The following is a 19,949-nucleotide window of genomic DNA, read 5'->3' as shown; positions in this document are numbered from 1 at the left end:
ACAGATAGGTGCAGATGATCTGGATCATGGTACAATCTTTAATCAGGTTTTGAACTGTTTTCCAGTTCCAGTGCTCACAGAGAAGATCCTGCAGCACTGAGGAAACTGAAAGGAATGTTTAGCAACTTCAACACACAAACAGCTCAATTGTGTCCAGGCTTCCTGTCACTTTCCGCACCTTCACAGACTACAATTACTGCTACAAAGCTCATGAAAGTATTTCGCTGAAATGATGATAGATACTTTGTAAGAATGGGTTAGTTACAGGAAAATAACAACATGATTGTATTGTTCCATATATCAAGGAATCCCCTTATAAAGCTTGTTTGTTCTCTAATTTCAACGCAACTCATCCAGTTGAAAGGGCAGTCACATTTGAAAGTTATGCAATTAAATATAATAGCTCACACTTTAAGTAGCGTCCTACCTCAGGCCCCGGCTCGTCTCGGTCAAGCTGCATCCTCTGCGGTTCAAAGCAGGAGAAACTGGCAGACCGGGCTGCGTCTGACGCCTCTGCGCTCCCTCGAACATACGGAAGGCGGAAGCCAGGGGGGAGGAAGGAAAAGACGGGGAGGAAGCAAAGGGACATGGGGGAGACATGCGAGGGGATGGCTCCCTGTGATTCTCCAGGCCAGGGCCTTGAATTCCCCTCTCCTCATTATGGGGTGAGGACGGGTGCCGGTTTTGGGAACAGTTCCCTGAGTCAGGGGGGGTCATGGAGAAGGGGTCCCAGCACGGGCTGCCAAGATGTGGCGCAGGGCTCCCTTCCTCCTCCCCGGGAGAGCGGTATTTAATGTCAGCTTCATCCACCTAAAACAGAAAAGTGAGTAAGTGAAGGCTGATCTGTAGCTCCTGTAATGCAACATTTGACATCATAAACCAGTTCATGACATAACGTCATAAACTATATAACTGATGTACATCTCTGTATAAACACTACTTGGAAAGNCATAGTTTGCTACAACTACTGTCACAAACTGGATGAATGTGAAGTATTTAAGTAGTTACAGGAGGATGAAAGTGCAGTGTTTCCCCTAGGATGGAGTCATAGCAGCGGTGCTAAGGCACGTGGGCCCAGCATAATGTGATCGCGGAGCNGACAGGGTGTACGCTAACGCCATGCTGGTGGACCAGGTGAGTGGCCTGTTTCTTTCCAAGTAGTGTTTATACAGAGATGTACATCAGTTATATAGTTTATGACGTTATGTCATGAACTGGTTTATGATGATAAACTATATAACTGATGTACATCTCTGTATAAACACTACTTGGAAAGAAACAGGCCACTCACCTGGTCCACCAGCATGGCGTTAGCGTACACCCTGTCTTTGCCATGTATCATCGCTGACAGTCTGGCGGCAGCAGCCAGAGTGGGGGAGCGGGCCGGGCTCTCCCCTATGGACTGGCTTTTCTCTACAGAGAGAGAGAGAGAGAGAGACACACAGAGAGAGGGAGAGGGGATTTTACAATATTATATTTGGTTTCCATAGCAACACCAAGGAACTTTCTCACAAACACAGGAAGTAAATAGGCATCCTGGGCAGTTGCATGACATTGTCCCTTAAGAGTGTGCTTCTCTCTTTGCACACACACGTGAATGGGTGTGCCTGGAGTTGTGAGCGGTCATCTGTTGGCATGTTTCTTCCCCACCCTGCCTTCGATACAGCCGGAGAGTGGAAATAACTCCCGGTGAGCACACAGTAGCATTGAGAGGAACCCTTTCAACACAGTAGAGGCACTGTGAGCAGCAGCCTGCTTGTGCTTTTTAAGCAGGGGGAAACAGTCCTGCTCTCAAAACACACACGGCCCCCTCTGGGACGCTGCTCTGGACCAAACACAGCTCCTCCACAACACAACTTCTTGGAAAGTGTTTCAGGTTCCATAACAACCTACAGGTAGGGTGTAGGTCACTTGCCACAGCACTCATTACAACAAACCTTTGATGGCTTTCATTCAACACAGCTAACTATTGTTTTAATTGTCTAATTGGACAATGAAATTATTCACAAACAATCATTCTTACAGTGAATCAATTTGTAGGGTTGGTTAATACATAAATTAAACTCATGCATCAATTAAATGTTTAAGTAAATGTAAAGTCCATACATATGATTGGCACTATACAGTATATAGTATAAAGTATAGATACATAATGTACTTTTTTTTTATTGAAAAACATTAACTCTGTCCTAAATAAAACAAATGTGGAATTGCGTATAAGATTTGAACCAGCAATAAACAACTGAAAATTAAGGTTTTAGAACAGCAGCTCCATAACAGCAACTATTTGGAGTTTCAAGTGTGACGCTGTATCAACTGCTGTTTAAAGATCAAACCTGAACTCTGAAAGAAAAATGTAAAGCCAACATCGACTAAGAGTGGTTTGAATGCTAAGATAAAGTTAGTTAGTTTTAACAGTTTGAACTTTTGTATCCCTGACAATTGGGAGGCTCCATCTGCAATAATGATAATGTATTTATAAGCACACCTGGCCCTAATGAAGAGGACTAAGAAACCTACATCACAAAATTCAAGGCACTAACTTGCACGCGCTTATTGTACCATTTATAACAGTTTATTAATGTATCAGTACTGTTAACCTAATCATTTGAATTACTTAGTATTTAGTTTATTTTAACTCGTGTTAGTTTTGTGTAATTCTTTTGTAGTTTTGATCATTGTCTTAAAATAAATACTAAGATATGGATTGCAATACATTTCAGTGTTTTAAGGGTTTGACAGCATTATGCATGAGAAAAAAGCAGCAAAGAAAATGAGATTTAACAATGTGCAAAGCATCCACTGGAAAAAAATTAACTTCTCATTACATAACGAACCGGTAGAAATCGTGCAGAACTCCTCACAATAATCCGAGGAGGCATCCTCATTAGCTCAGTTATATTATTAAGTTCCTAATGACAGTCTCTTCTTACCCTGGCCAAGCCATGCCTGAAACAATGCCAGCGGTGATAAAACATGTCTTTGGCACTGCTGTTTCCACCTAAACTCATCAAGCAGATATTAAGCCCAGACTCAACATCTCTCGTTAAAAAAATAATCCATAGTTTATCCATAGTTTCCAAGCTGCCAGCACCGCAGTGGGAGCAAAAAAGTAAATCAGACCAACAATTGGCTGTACTTCCTGTAGGCAGGGAGTCCAATAAATCTGAGACTCAACAGGGACTCAAGCAGACATTGATGAGGACACCAGATGAGTCCGGTTCCATCCACAACAAACGATATGGAGAAGATATAGACTCAACATGAACCCCTGCAGGATACAGAACACACTCCACATCAACGAAGAGTTATGAAGTATCTCTAGAACAGCATCATTAGTGTAATGTAAGTTACTTACAACAGCCTGAAAACATTGGAAAACATGAACAAAACATCCTGTTATTCTGTTACTTCTGGATCCTCTTAGTTTCGCATGGAAACATTTGACTGTATTTGAACCCGAATACAGACACAAAGTCACGTTACACCGTCTACTGTGTATTGTAGGATTAGTTTTACTGCAACATCAAATCAAGAGACTAGGTCAGATTCTGGATGCGGGTCAAACCACTGTTTGAAAGCAGATACAGTTTCATATAAACCCACTTAAGGAACTTGACGGACATGCTTAACAGTAAAGGTTCTGGGCCAGGTCCAAAGCCACAGCTGGCTGCCACAGGCCCGATCATTCACACACCTCTGACCCATAAACACAGCCTCAGTGAACATTACTGTCAGGCGCTGAAAACTGTGTTTAACATAGGTTCACTGGGGGAGTAACAGACGACCATGGAGATCATATTTCTAACAAGTTAAAGCTGCACAAAATCAATCTTTCTGCACGAGAAGCTGTCTCTATGGCCGGGACGGAGGTCGCTGTACGCATGTTACCATTTCAGAGGAGTTTTAAGGAATGCGGCGCAGGGCATGGGGGCTTTAGTCTATAGGATTTTGCTCACAGAAGGTATATTTGGAGTGATGTGATATTCAGAGCATGTCCCCGAGTGAGAGCCAACCCTATACAGTAGCAGCGCCCGGAGCAGCAGCAAAGAGAGAAAGAGAGAGAGCTGGAGCTTTACTGAGTCCCAGACAAAGACAGCAGTCAGTGCCAGGTTTCCAGACCAGGGCAGTTAAACACAGAAAGTGACCCTTCAACCCATGCACACCCCTGGGAGAGAGAGATCGAGGAAGGCAGGATGGAGAGGGGGGGAGGCAGGGCTGTCACAAGGGCTCTTTCTCAAGGTTTACCCAATTTGGAGGCTGCTGGTGTGCAAAACAATAATGTTCAAGACTAACAGAGAATCATAAATGTTAATTGCGTAAACACCTAGGCTTGTTTATTACGAGTATAATGGGGTCATTTGTCTTTTATGAAGTTAGTCGCTTTATAAGCACCGCGCTAAACAACTGTCACTTTGGAGAACTTAGGAGCAGAGTAAAATAACAAGCAGAGCCTAAATTAATAGAACAAAACAAAAAGCTGTAATACCTTATAAGAGGGGAGAGCTAATTATTTGATGGAGGGCCATTTCAATCATTAAAATAATTGTCCACCAATATCCACAAACCCACTGTGAGTTATGACACCTGCAGTCAAACATCCCAGTCCAAGCATCACATTGTGTGTTCCCCATGTTATTTACATTTCAGTGCGTCACTGGGCCCAAGAGATCCAGGAAGAGGTAAACTCAGAGTGAACAGCGATCAGTCCAGTAAGAGTGGAGAAATAAACTTGTGGCTCCGAACACCTGAACACACACTTCACTTCGAAGGTGCCTCTTTACACCAGAGCTGTTTATTTCAGATTTTAAACTTTTGAACACTTAGAAATCCACAAGAAAATATATGGTCAGTTTACAAAAAGGTTTTTTTATATTGCCGCTTTTCTACTCTTCAGCCGCATTGCACAGACAGACAGGCAGTGTTTATAAAATGTGCAGAAGTCAATCACAATTAAGAAGCAATAACATAGATAATCTGGCAGAGTTTTATTGTGAAAGATGAGAAAAAAGACCACTGGAGTCGAGCCATGATGACACATACATGGGAGTAACTTGATTTCACTCTCACTCTTCCCTCTAACAAACACAAACTCTAGTCACTTGCATACAAGCAATGAACTGTTTAACTATTCTGGCAAACACTTCAGCTGTCCCAACAAATGTGTTTTCTAACTTTAGGTACCAGGATTAACTTGATTTTGGTTTCTCAACAATTGACAATAAACTGTGATTTCACATCAGTGCCAATGACACTTCAGTGACATATGAACACAAAGTGATAATGGTCGTCAACTGCAGGTGCCTGAGTATAGTGAGGTATATGAAGATACATATTAAGCATTGGGCCTTCTTTTTGCACTTCATAGACCCCAGCAGTCACATGAAGCCTCGACTCCTCAGCGGGGGCTCCCATACGCACACAACAGTGTGGAGTGAGGATGTCGAAAGCCCCTAACCACTCAATCAGTTTCGAGTGGACATCTGACATTCCCCAACATACTGTCAGATATCAGGTTACATCACCGGCAAACATGCAGTTATCTCACTCCGATTGTCTCGCTGCTGCACAGGAGGCCCTGTGAATACATATGTGTAATGGGAACAGTCTAATTTTAACTGTATTGTTCCACAGAGAAAAGCCTGTGGTAAAGTCTTCCATTTGCCAATCTAACCAGATGTGGCTTTAAGAAAAGAGTTGCAACTGAAATGAGGAAAACTGCACAGTCTGTGTGAGCTCAAGTGAGCTGCTTTATTCATGACATCAACGCACATGCATCTAATGTCTGTCAAACACTGCGACAAGTTATATAGCAGGGACTTTGACTCAAAGGTGAAAGTGTCAACTTGAATGGCTCATACAACCAAGAGCAAACAGTCACTGTGACAGGATGAAAACACGTCTGTAAATCAATACATTATGTCCACATCCGTAGATTACAGTACCACTCAGTCTTACCTTTTTTGCCTGTCTTCTTGCGCATCCTCATCTTAGGAAAAGAGGGCCAGGAGTAGTTGAAAGGAGAGTCCGAGTCAGAATCCATGATTTGCTATCTTCAAGGTAATCTTTATCCAAACGGCTCAAGGTGTTAATAAATAAATGAGTAGTGCCTCAGTTTACATCCATTTCCCAGAGACAGCAAACTAGCTGCAGCGTTCACTCTCCTTTTTCCAGAGCCCCGCTGTAGACACTCTGACACTTCAGCAGTGAGCCAGCATGTTCCCCTCTGTCTCCCCCAGTCACCCCTCCCCCTAAGGTCCACCCCTTCCCCCTCGACAACTTTGCACCAACTGCCTGACAGAGAAGGGACACAACTCTGTCTTCTCCCTCTGACCCTTTCTACAGTTTTCTCACTATCTACAACTTTGTCCCATCTTCCTGACTGCTCTCTTCAAATCTGTAACAACATTTGAGTCTCTAAGTCTTCCTCTGGCCCCCCCAGTCACTCATCTACCAAACGGAGTACATGCTGACAGGAGCAGGGGGGAGGAGTGTATTGACTGCCGGAAAGAGTGACTGAAGGAGGGAGAGAAACAGAGAGAGACAAAGTCAAACATAGGAGTGACTTCAGAACCTACAGCGAAGACAAACACGAGGGCAGACAGCTTAGGGGAGGTGAGTCTCAGACCCGGAGGAATCATTAAGCCTGTGAGTTCATGATTGCCTCGGAGAGACGCCACACTCCAAGGTACAAGACGTGCACCCCGAATATGCCAGATGCCACATCTGATTCCTTCTCGATCACTCCATTCTCTTGTTCTATATTATAGCATGTCAAAGCTAGAATGAGGGGGAAAGGGGTTCGGAGTGTGTGGAGGGGGCGGTCTGCCAGGTCAGCAGCTTCACCATGGAGACAGCAGTGAGAGCTGCTGCAGTTTTTTCTTTGGGTTCCCCCCCCCCCCCCCCCCCCCTCCTTTTTCCCCTCTTGCAGGAGTACAGTGCTCCATTGGCAGCAGCAGGGATAAAAGTATGTTTAGCTAGAGGTGGTAAATGTGACAGAAAGGGATAATGAAGCAGGTTTAAGAGACAAATCAGACAATGGCACTTTGGTAGACGCCAAACATGGGTTTATGAATGCACATAAATGAAGGAATGTGATACAAAAAATGAGAAAGGGGGATGAGAATGGGTTTGGTAGGACGAAGATATGCAAAGGACAGAAACAGAGGTACACTGCGACTATAAAGTAGTTTCTGTATGTGCTGGTGCGTGTGTGTGTGCGTGCGTGTGTGTGTGTGTGTGTGTGTGTGTGTGCGTGTGTGTGTGTGCGTGTGCGTGTGCGTGTGCGTGTGCGTGTGTGTGTGAGGAGGGGTGTTGGCACTGTACTGGTGAACATTAATGCTGCCTTTGTGGGGTCTGTGTGAGGTTTAATCCTTTTTTCCGTTCTCCAATTAGACCACTCAGCCGGGGTCGCAGACTCCTTGTTAGCGTTGCTGGCATGTCTCTCATCGTCTGTTGTCACCCTTCAAAACTATCCATATCATAAATCCCTTTCTCTTGCGCTCTCTCTTTCCAACTAATACACACACACCATTCTCACACTCCTCTACTCTGCTCTCCCTGGGGATCTCAACAAGCTGGAAAACTGCATTCAGCACCGCCTTGGCAACCCCCATTCAGATTTGTTTTCACTTCCCAATAGCCCTTGCCCCCTTCAGAACACTCTTCCCAACTGCCTTCTCCCTCTCAAATGCACACCAACACTGACAACACACACACATATCAACCTCCTTCCTCTCTCTTTAGCTGTGTAGAGCAGAGCTCCTCGGGATGGAGTGGCGTTTGCTGTTTGTTCACTAAACTCACATTCAAATGCTGACCTGGGAGGAAGGGACCCGGGGCATGGGTGCACAACTCTGTCTGTTTGTGTTTGTGTGTATAGGAAGGTATTTAAGGGCAAGTGTGTGTTTTGGGTGGGGTGTTTGGATTTTGGGGGCATTAGGAGGGCAGATGGGGGGAGAAGCGGAGGGAGCTGGAAGCATGGAAGACAAGTGAGAGAAACTTTTCTACTATCAAACGTTTTTAACAATTACGCCTATATTTTAAACCTTTAACAACCTGCTGTGGCAAAACTGCATTTTATTTTGCTCATGTGAGTGAAGGTACAGTCATTTGAAATGGAGAGAGAAAAGAGCTGACATCAAGAAGACAGGGGGAAAATGACAGCTACGCTCAAAATTCCTCATCCCCTGCCGAAACTCTGGCCATATAAGCTGTGTCTGTCTATTTGATGACGCATAAGCTCAATTATAAAAACAGTCTGGAATCGCAAACCTGCTGGTCACTCGTTATGCCCGACAGCTTAGAAATGTCTAATGAAGAATTGTATTTCCTCAAGCGTCAAATGAGCAATGTAATCCTGGAAGAGTTACATGTATAAAACCTGAGTCACTCAGAGCCTGAGTTTTTTTAAATATGGCAGTAAGAGGAAACTGAGGAGAAAACAGGATTTATGGGCCAGCCTTATTGGTCTGAACCACAAAAGCCTTTGAAGGGACCAATCGAGGTCACGAGCAGTCAGTCTACACACGCCAGAAAATATGAAAATCCTAAACTAGCCAACAAACACACACATTCACAAATACACAGAGAACAAAATGGCTAAACCATATAGCATGGAAAACAACGCTAGCCACAGGAAGTTCAGATTGCAGATGTCCAGTGCCAAGTGTTATAAATCCTGAAGCCTCAGCTTATAACCACAACATTCTTACACTCAGGCATCAGTCCGCTCTGCAGCAATACAAGCCAATTATTAACCCGCTGGATGTTCCCACTCTTTAAAATTATTCGCTTCCCGTGCAGAGGCAGATCAGAGTGGTCAACCTAAAGCCCCACATTGGTGTCCCCATGTCACTGTTGGTGGGAAGAGGGTGACTCTGCATTGTATCTTCATGTCGGATTATCTAGATTCCTTCTTAGTACCACCATCACTGTAAACACAGAGTGACACGACTCTAAAATCTCCAGAGAGGAGGGGCCAGAAGGAGTCAGGGGGCTGAAATGTGATCGTACAGTCTGTGGGGATGGTGGACAGCGGTGGTCATGTTTTAAGTTCCAAGTTCTGTTCAGGAAAGGAAATGTTTCCTGCAGATGGACTCGCTGATGGATTAGAAGCGAATTAGATAATTTCCTATGAATATAACACCACCGAAACCAACAGTGATCAGTTTCAGTCTGCTCAAAACAGGATCTACAGCTGAGGCAACGCAAGCTCTAAAATTAAAACCAAATCTAAAAACAGGCTTCTGAGAAAGTAACCTTGCTCTGAGGGGAAGCTTAAAAAGATGTTAAAAATAAAATCTTTACCAGAGTCAAAGTGTGATGGGTCGTCCACCTCGTCCTCTTCATGCAGGCAAAACATCAGCAGCTCCTCGTAGTCCTGGACAGACAGAAGCGTTCAGCAAACAGCACACACATTTCCAAGGACTAAAGTAGAACTAAAGTACACAAACACTAGTGTTTGGTGAATGCCTAGGTGTGTGACAGAGCAACACCAACTAGGTAACCATCTGTATCACATAAAACCTATTCAATAACGAGAATCATGTGCACACGCCACACCTCTCAAAACACGAATTACACACTTGACCGCTCACAAAGTCGGCTATTAAGGGGCGTGTGCAGCAACACCTTGACAATAAGAGTGAAACAATGTGGAGCATTTAGGGGCGGTCAGTGCCACCGGCTGATGCAGATGTTCATGGAGATAAAGGGAGATTTAAGAGTTTTAAAATTAGAACAATTAGATATCTGGGACTTTTTTGTATGGACACCTGTTGTGGCAAAAATAGGCACACACGTACTCTGGAGTGTTTTTGAAGGACAAGTAACATATTGTATTGTCTCATCAAATAAAGCTGTTTAAACTTAGACAATTAAAGTATGAGCTAACATTACATATTTGTTTTATTATATATTTAGTCCATACCTATGTGTGTGAAATATTATGATCCAATACTCACATTTTCTTCTACAGCAGCTCTTTTCATATCAGAATACAGTGCTGAAAGAAGAGAAACGTACTCAGACACAGACATACAGCAGCCATTAAACTTCAAAAGAGGCTCGAGTGGGCACACATGTGTGTCAGTTTTTAACAATGTATGTACCATGCAAAGTGGGTTTTTTCATAACCTGGGGAGACCTTACTGTGGCCTTGATCTACTTTCTTTTCATTTTACTACCATGTGCATCTCAGATCAAAGGACACTGTATGATTGCTTACCAGAAACCAAAATGTGATGCACAGAAATTAGTGTATGGGTGGTTTGATATAGAGCCCCGGGTCACATTCATGTATAAAAGCATATAAATGCAGGAAAAGGAAGTGGCAGCAAAACCATAAAGGATATATAGGTTGGGAGAGGAACTCAGAGACAAAAGAAGAATCAAGCAGCAAAGAGTGAGAAAGGAGAAGATGTCAAATATAGGAGACTAAAAAACAAGCTTCTTTCTGTGCCTCAGTGGGATACCGTGAAACACATTCACTTAAGTCTGATACAGTGATGCCAGCTGGCTCTAAAGTGAGAGAGAGAGAGAGAGAGAGACAGAGAGAGAGAGAGAGAGAGAGAGAGAGATAGTGGGACAGAGGGTAAAGGGAAACCACCTTGTGAAGGAGGCTGTGACCTTCCAAACTGCATCCTTGCATTTGTATTGCTTGCCACAAAAACAACCCATGAAAACGTACTGTACTGTATATGGCTGTAATTCAGAATACTTTTCATCGTCCATTATAAGTTGACAGTTATTTTTAATATGGTTTTTTGGTTAAGCGTTTGTCGGTTAATGTTAAAAGAAAATGGTAGATAAATAAATACAAATAAAATAGCCAACAGTTTGTTTTGTCCAAACAACAGTTAAGATGTAAAAATATATTTAATAGGCAAATAATAATACTAAACACGCTTAGAAAAATTGAAAAACAGCATTGAGAAGCTATAAGCAGATTTTGTTTTGATGAATCACTTGAGTAATTATAATGATAAATGACTGACATGTATTTCCTGTCAATCAACTAATTTAAGCTTATTTTACTCTACTGTTAATCAGGTTCATATAAGACACGCTATCTTGATGTATCTTTGCAACAGCAATACCTGAAAAACCCCAGAGGAGGGCAGTCAATATCAGCTAATAAAGCCAGAGTCAAGCCACAGTATGAAGCCTCATAGACCACTCGAACAAAGATTGGCAGACCATTGCAACATAAGAGTTCAGATTTAGGGTTAACCGGGCCTCTTAAATCCCACAAAGATTAAGAAGGGTAAAATAAAGTTACCGGTCTCAACAGGATCATCCACCAGCTCCTCCTTCCCCGAGAGGGTCTCCACACGTTCCCTCCTGAGAGCTTTGATCTGTAGAAAGAAAGGTGATTAAGTAAGAGGATGCTGTAAAACTGAAGCATAGGGCTGGGAGGTGGTGACTCTATTCTTACTTTCTATGTGAAATTACATCATTGCTAACTAGCTTTATTTTTTATGGTACTTTCAGGTACATTATTTGCAGTTTATAATTGTGTATCATCAAAATCTCAAAAGTGCAATTTCCTCCACTAAAAAAATCCCATCTCTCTATAAATTACAGCTGAATTGCTTCATTTTGTTTGGGTTGCCTTGGTTGGGGCGATGAGGGGGGTTCAAACCTTGACCCAGAACCAGTTAACGTTGACAATTCACCTCTCTGAGAAAGTCCTCATCTCTGAGCCGGTCTCTGAGAAGCAGGATGTCAGCGTGTCGACTGTCCTCTGAGCTCCACCTCAGGTTCTGTCGGACGGTCAGAGTCAGGTTCCCCATATCATGACAGAACCTGAGCAGGCGGGACCGGTCGGCCCACACCTGGGACAGACCTGCTGGAGGCGTGGCCAGAGGGTTGGGGGGGCTGTAGCACAACAGGTGGGCCGGTTTAATCACAACCATTAAAAACATTAGGGTTGATGTTCAAAGAGAATATTGTTACACCATGAAAAATCTCAATAGAAAGATAATTATTTTTGTTATGTTTAGAATTTAATTTATGGAAAAAACTCTAAAGCACTGTCAGCATTTCAGATGATGGTGATTTTCGGCCATGTACACATACAGGTGTTTAGCACTGTGTGTAGTCATCGGCAGAATATCTATCTTCTCATATTTCATTTCATTTGTATTTGTTCCGTTCATGGTATGCACAAACTCAATGTATAACAATGTATAACAATTATTTACAAAACATGTCTCTGTAAACACACCATACCCGAATAGGAGCAGGGAGAAGAAAATAATCTTATATAACCTGCCCCTTTCTAAAAAAAAAAAAGGAACCATAAATAGATGGTCTGTCCTTCATATTTTCGCATTCACAACCAATCATTGCAGTATCGTAGGAAAATAAGAGAAACACAAAAACGTACAAAAAAACACTTAATTCCCACTTGACAGTTACGGGAAAACAAGAAAAACAACACCAAAACATCACATGAACAAGGAAAAGTGCAACACCCTCATCTGAGTCCTACTTGAGTAGAAGGGGAAAGCGGAGCATAATAAACTAGTGAGACTAGATATCCTGCTAGATTTGCAATAAGTGTTGTCTTTTCCTGGTTTGAATGAGAGCTTTCCCTTACTGTGTGTGAACGCACTGCACTCAACGCCTAATGTTACAGCTTAACAGTGATTCATTTGCCAGTATCCCTGCCGTATAATCTTACTGTGTGAGCAGCTCCAGGAGCTCGGTGTTGCCAGCTGTCTGTGCCAGCTGCAGCGGTGTCACTCCCTCTTCGTTTGGCAGGCTGACAGCCATCAGACCCCCCGGCTGACAAAGCAGCAGCTCTGCAAGCCGATACAGACCCCATCGCACGGCCATGTGGAGGGGAGACTCCCTGAAACTGTGCTCTGGAGATGAAGGAAGAAATCTAATTCAATAAAAAATATAACTGCAGAGATAAAGGTAGGTAGGAGGTTAACAGTAAGACAGGAACGAAGGGTGAAACGTGAGATAAAGAGTAACCTATCATGTCAAGAAGTGGCTCTTGATAACCTACTCGTGATAATTAACCTAAATGCCAATGATTGATTTGTCCTCTTGCATAGCCCTGGGTCTCTCTGCCCCACTGACACACTTAAATGAAAGCTTTTCTTAACAAAGTAGGGGCAGCTACTTATTTCTGTGTCTGTTACTCAACGCAGTTCAACCAGATCTGTCTCCAGGTGACAGACATGCATCAAAACAGCTTCAGTCAAGCAGCTAGTAGGCTTCATCAAAGGAAAATTGTTAAACCCAATTCAGACAAAATAAAAGAAACTTAGCTTAAAAGCTCCTTGGTATATATATCAACTTAGTGAATCTTAAAATGTACTTCTTTGATTTGACTGTTAATCAAATATCTAGTGGGGTGTCATTAAGTAAGGTGCATGTTTACTATAACCACTGTTCCTTAATGCTGATGCAGTTTTTGGTAGACATATGTCAACAAGACTTTGTTGACCTCGTCCCATAACATTGCAGCAGCATTTGTCATTGATTTTCTAGAAATTCAGGCAAAACATCTCAATTATTGAGGCAACTGCAGAATTTCGTAACTTGAATAACAATAAGCAGACAATCACCTTTTTCTCCACTTAGTTTTCAAGGCAACTTACAGAGATACAAAGCGGCCAGGAAGATGCTGTCTGAATTTATTTAGCATCACTCAATAACAGCCAGAGCAAGAAGAAAATATAACTTAATAAATAGAAATAGAAAAAATATACTGACGAGAGAAACACATGCCATACAGTCTACACTGACAGAGGGATTTCTAATGGGATGTTGCTTAGCTAAACAGCTAAATATAGCCTAAAACATGAAACACGATCAACACCTAGACAGTATTATCAAAAAACAATTATTAATCACAGTTGGTGTTTAACTGCAAAGGGGTAATGCGGTTTTATTTTAGATGATATATCATTTTGCCTTTGAATAATAGTGGAATACAGAAAGCATTAGGAATCATATTGATGAAAAAAGCTATTTTCCCCCACATACTGTGCAGCCAATGTGGCCAAACTGGTGCCAGAAATACGTTATTCTACTATTCTAGTCAAAGTGAAGTCGCAAACAACAGCTCATAACTGACTAACATAAAGCAAGATTACCTTTATAAGTCTACGCTTTAATTCTAGAAAAAAACTCTGTCTGATCTGTCCAAGAATGTGTATAGAAAAACATCTTCCAGCCTTCTTGACCTTTAAAGACAGATTCCACACATCTTTGCAGGCTGTATCAAAGGTATTCAATAGCACATTTTTCAGAGCTGCCCAGAGAAAATCAAATGTTTCCAAGATCCAATCAAATATCTAACTGTTGATAAAGAATTGGATTTTTCCATTCCTTTCAAATGTAGAAAGCACTATGAACAAAGCACCAATGGTTAGCTGGGATTGATAAGACAGTACAGCATCGGCAGTAGAATGATGATGTGAGCAGTGTTATGAAATGAACTGCAGACATTTAGAGGGAGACGCTGCAAAGAAACAGACTGTCCTTACTTTGTTAATGCTAAATCTAGTTTATTATGTATGTAGGTGGCCCTACACAAACACTTAGATCATAGAGACAGATGGTGACAGTCAACATGGTGGTCGGCACACACACGCACGCAAACACACACATACAGATTTATTAGTCTCTGCCTAGGGCTACTTCCAGAAGGAAAGGCTCTATTAACCACATTATATGCTACCTAATTGGCTTTGATGAGTCCAACAGAAGCACACATGTGACCATGTTCACTTCCGATTACACAGTAAGCATTGTAAATGGGAAGGATGGCAGAGAAAAGGGGAGGGGGAGTTGAAGAGTTCACCTTCCTAAGATATAACTGGCTTTGAGTGTTCAGTACGATCCCTTTTTATAAAAAACGACATCTTTCCTTAAACCAATTTGTGACAGTTAAACATTACAACATTATCCGTCTTCCTCAAAGCTATATGCTTTAAGCTTATCAACCTAATGTTTCCTGGGTATACATTGTACAGGAAATCTCATAGAGCAAGATGAGAAAATCCTGCTCTCACCATCTCCGCTGTGGCTCCCTAGTACATTCCAGTTTTGGGGGATATCCAGATTTGCCATGGCCAGGGCAACGCGACGATCCATAGCCCAGCGAGAGCTCTGCTGGCCCAGATTGAAGAGGCTGCTCAGATCTTTGTGATCCCTGGAGCTAAGGCAATGTCCGTGGACTACCAGGTGCTCTGCCAGGTCCTGAGAAGAAAAAAAGAATAAGATCAATCCTTGAAACAGTCATGTGAAAACCAATGCTATACAACAAAGGTGAAATGTTTTAGTTTTTTCATGGCAAATCATGTTTTCACTTAACATTAATTACAGAAAATAGAATTGTTTCACCGTTTTAGAAAAACAAGTTTTTTTAATATAAGCTTATTGTCATTTTTCAAGGATTCAAGGCTTTTATTGTCATTTGTGCTTAGCTACAGTATAGTTATGACATTGAAAATCTTAGGTCACAGGCTCCTCCAACAGTGCAACACAATAAAACGGATAAAAGTTGAGAAGCATAAAGAATATGACAACAATAATCCATTTCCCAAGCAGGTTATTTTAACCTCGGGTAAGCACAAACTTACAGGCAGTGTCAATTATATCTAACCTGAGCATCATCTTGGACATACTCCAGAGAAGCCCCGCCCACCCAGGTGAGGGGTGTGGTTTCAGAACACAGGTAGGCCTGCACAGACACCACCTCAGCCAGGTTATGACCTAAAAAGACACGACCCGTCAAAACACAGATTTTATTCAGAGCAGATTTGTATTTCTTTTAAATAAAAAGAGTATTTATATACAGTCTGAATTTGTAGGTCACCCTCTAAAAACACAAATCCACTGGTAAGGTCCTTAAAATATGCCTTTTATGTTTCATCCCAGAGCCTCAGCGCATTATTGTGGTTAACAATGTTATCAGATTTTCATTTTGTATGCTGAAAGGGCTTTTCTTTTATGGAGAAGACAACTTGCTTTTAATAGTGCCGTTATAGTAGAGTGGTCAAGCCTGCAGGACTGCCTGTTGTCTGTGTCAACCTACACAGAGGCTCAGTAATGTTGACGTATTGTTTATGGAGCCGTTTCCCCCCTGAGAGGAAGCTGATAAGATTCTGTGCCTTTCCAGACCTCAAGTCACAGACTCTGTGTGTGTGTGTGTGTGTGTGTGTGTGTGTGTGTGTGTGTGTGTGTGTGTGTGTGTGTGTGTGTGTGTGTGTGTAGATCAAAATAGTGATATACTGTTCATGAGTTTATCACAGACAATAAGAAAAACCTGGAGTTGTCAGATTGTGCAGTGGAGGGTTATGTCTGAACATGGTGTTCTAAATAAATTCTCCCTTTTGGAGGAAAAACATAGCAAATGACCTAATATGCACACACATCAATATAGTATGATCTACAGGCATACACCGTAACATACCAGGAACTATAAAGCAGAGCATGACATCACTAAGAGCCCTGGTGACATGGACCAGTGTGGATCCTTCCAAGACAACGTAGACCTCTGCATCCTCAGGCAGCGAGTCAAAACCATCCAGCAGTGCAAATACTTTTGCCTGGCCCTAAGACAAAGACAATTCAGACAGTTTGAAAGAGAAAATGAAGACGAAAGATGCTTGGGAGCAAGATATATTTCTATTCCTAAAGATACAGGCTCATTTCTGTGAAGTACACTAAATCCCCTCACAGCATGCCAATTGAGGACCATAGAACATTACCCCTCAATAAAACCAGGAATGTCTTGAAGTCTACTGCAAAGACCTGCCCTGATCCTAAAAGACCAGAACACTTTAGACTTCTGACCTGAGGCAGAGAAAAGTGAAATAGGGCAGAATATTTACACTGATTTGTAGGCTGATTACTGGCCTTTGAACAACATGTAATGTGCCAGCCTCACTGGACTCTGTGAATACATGTAAAAATGTACATTTATTTATCACTTTGTATTGCCGATACATATTGTACCATAACTTCAAAACCGAATCCTTCCACAACTTTCTTGGTTGCCTAAAACGGCTTATAGAATAATTTATATTTCTACCATTGTTAAGTGCCTATAGATCCCCAACAGCCTCAAAAGTGTGTAACTAAAATGAATGATCTTGAGTAGATAACGTCAGCCAATTCATCCAAATGACAGGGGCAGATTTTTTAGGTCAAATTGTCTCATCTGGCTTTTTCATTACCTCAGCCAGCTGGCTAAATGTGCTTGCTATCTGGCTAGTTGTATTACTATCTGTGGAGTGGATGTAAAATGACTAGCATATTAAATTAATGGTTGACTACTAATGCGAAACAATAGCTTAATAACAATATTTGAAATATGGCAAGAACAATTAAAGTATTACAGAAGACAAGTTGTAAATACGACAAATTCTCATCTTAGAAAATGTAACAGAAGGCTATTTAGATTCAGCAGACACAGAGCCACTTGTCTATCTAAGGCAGTGGTTCCCAACCTGGGGGGCGCCAAAGATCGCAGGGGGGGGGCGCCAGGCCTCAGATGATTTGAGGCCAAATATGATATTTAGACGTTTTTATTTTTATTTTTTTACATATAATTGTAATGCAATACATGATTGTCATCATCAACATTACAATAAAATATAAAAAATTATTGATTAATTAATTTTTATAAAAATTCAAGTTAGTAGCTATTTAAGGCATAAAAAGACAGAAATGTATAATTTTTCTTTAATAGAAATGTTCCTTCTGCCCGTAAAGTATCCAAACCAGGCTTTTCTGGATAAGCGCATTTTTAAAACATAGTCATTGTCCATGCCGGTTTCAGTTGGATTATTTGTCACAGTTGCTCCGATCAGATCGGTCTCCTCCATATTGTAGATTATTTACGACTTTTGAATCCACATAAACACATCGGCAAAATTCAGCTTACTTTGAGCATGTGTTTTAAACAGTTTAATCCCTTTGTGAATTGTTTCCACTTGCGCGCCGTCCTTTAATTTCTTCATACAGCGGGAATCCAAATTAATTCATCCTGAGTCCAATAACCATCAAAGTCACTCCAATAGTGCTCTATAATTACACTTCAGTGTTTCCCCTATATACAAATAGTGGCGGCGCAGCGCGGCTGCTGAAATATGAGCGCCGCTGCTAGGGGGCGCCAGCCAGGTACCCAAAAAAAAAACATTGTTTTACTTTTTTTTTTTTTCTTAAAATAATAATAAGTGGCGAACCCTTTTTCATTTTTGATTGTTTGTTATGTGGATTTATAGTATTTGTGTTAATGGCATAGGCGACACAGGCGGTCGCCTAGGGCGCCAGATCTGGGGGGCGCTGCGCTGGTAGCTCTGGGAGGGAAAAAACATTTTTGACCGTTGGCGCTCATCCAAATGTTCGGCCTTGATGTAACAACATTCATAATTAAGTAAATGTAACACCATTTTCACCCCGGTTACCCGTTTAATTTGCCCTGTACGGTGGGCGCTAGGTTAACTAGGTAAAATAAGATATGAATGAACAACAAAAATAAAATAAGCTACGAGTTTACTGTCTATAACGTACCAGACAATTGACTTATCAACTATTACGACCTAGAACCATGAAAAAGACTTTATTAGCCCTTTCCAACACGCCAACGTCATATATCTTACATGGCAACGAACTCTAATAAATTTGATTTGGGTATTATAATACCCATTATATGAATTTTCCGACTCTAACGTAATTGTTAGATACTGACCTGAGGGTCTAAAATTAATTCTAGGGTTCCGTCTAAGATAAATGTGGGCCACCAGCGTATCGATTGTTTACGATAAATGCTGGGGCCCACAGGTATCGATTGTTACGATAAATCTTGGGCCCCACTAAAGGCATCGATTGTTAACAAAAAAACGAGGACTCCGGATAGTGTAAATCAAATGGAACAAACCTACATATCTCACAAAATACCTGTTTACAAAGAACAACCCTCGCATTGAAGTAGAGGACAACGACGACGCGCAGTTTCAACCCATTAAGGGAAACAGTAAGTCCCCCAGGACACCCTGTAAATAGAGATAGATACGGTACTAAGTGTTATAGGGTCGGTGCCACAAGAAACAGGCTACAAGTCCCATTGGAATAGGTCCGGGTAACATGTCGTCGTTCTGCATCAACGGTTTGTTGCATGTTGATGGCCGCACATGTTCATGCGAGTGACGTCAACACTGAATTCTTAATGCTACAGCGGAAATATTTTAGGTGGTACTCCTTACATTAAACTGCGTCGTCTGTCCCTAATTCAATAGTTTCCTGTAAAGTTAGTTTATCGGATATGTAGGTTTTGTCATGTAGATTTACACATCGGCCGCGACATGTTATGGGTAACAATGTATGTCTGTTGGGCCCACATTTATCGAGCAATCGAGTCCTATGGCCCACATTTTATCGTATGCAAATCGATGCTATTGGGCCCACATTTATCTATAACATGGATTGCCTTTGGGCCGTCACAAAGGGGATCCTATCCGCCCTAGTATTTCGTCGCCACGATTCCGTCGAACACAGTCGTGTTCTTCCGAGAACTGCCGGATCATGGGTCCCGCCAAGATCTGTTAGAGAGCGCGACGGGATCCACTTTTAGAAATCGCGCTCGTAAAGATACACATTCTACTTACTTTTAGAGATGTTTCTGTTTATGTGACCGTTTTGTCTTTGAATAACTGTGATCCATTTATCTGCGAGTTTGTACCAAGGTTTACATAAGGTCATCGGATAACAGTCCTTGTACAAAATGTAATTTTTTAAGTAAAAGATGTGTAAAGATGGTCAGTTTACGAAGTTAGACCACGTGAACTCGTGTGTTAATGATCTCTGGAAGAGATCCGCCCATGTTGAAGATTTTCGAGTATATCTTTTCTAGCAAATTGAAAATTATTTACTTATTCACACTTGTGAATTGGTTATTTGGATTGTAGTGCGGGTTA

General features: G+C 41.8%; 1 protein-coding gene across 7 annotated transcripts in view; it reads right to left on the bottom strand.

The window, feature by feature from the left end:
* LOC104956788 (rho guanine nucleotide exchange factor 28-like) overlaps positions 1-19,949 on the bottom strand; it is a 41,163-nt gene that overhangs the window by 17,412 nt on the left and 3,802 nt on the right. For 5 of the 7 annotated variants that reach the window (XM_010784322.1, XM_010784324.1, XM_010784326.1 and 2 more), the window contains exons 3-12: positions 16,442-16,583; positions 15,632-15,741; positions 15,039-15,225; positions 12,689-12,872; positions 11,679-11,880; positions 11,282-11,357; positions 9,966-10,006; positions 9,310-9,382; positions 1,292-1,413; positions 428-810 (exon numbers count right to left, since the gene is read on the bottom strand). In XM_010784322.1, the coding sequence (XP_010782624.1) occupies positions 428-810; positions 1,292-1,413; positions 9,310-9,382; positions 9,966-10,006; positions 11,282-11,357; positions 11,679-11,880; positions 12,689-12,872; positions 15,039-15,225; positions 15,632-15,741; positions 16,442-16,583 (1,520 nt within the window). Of the gene's footprint in view, positions 1-427; positions 811-1,291; positions 1,414-5,958; positions 6,166-9,309; positions 9,383-9,965; positions 10,007-11,281; positions 11,358-11,678; positions 11,881-12,688; positions 12,873-15,038; positions 15,226-15,631; positions 15,742-16,441; positions 16,584-19,949 lie in introns of those variants that run through there. The other 2 variants (XM_010784328.1, XM_010784329.1) reach the window with 2 other exon arrangements.

Source organism: Notothenia coriiceps, unplaced genomic scaffold (assembly GCF_000735185.1).
Source record: "Notothenia coriiceps isolate Sejong01 unplaced genomic scaffold, NC01 NC01_scaffold00026375, whole genome shotgun sequence".
Lineage (NCBI taxonomy): Eukaryota > Metazoa > Chordata > Actinopteri > Perciformes > Nototheniidae > Notothenia > Notothenia coriiceps.
The sequence above is the reverse complement of the archived record's forward strand: the minus strand, read 5'-3'. Positions and strand labels throughout refer to the sequence as shown.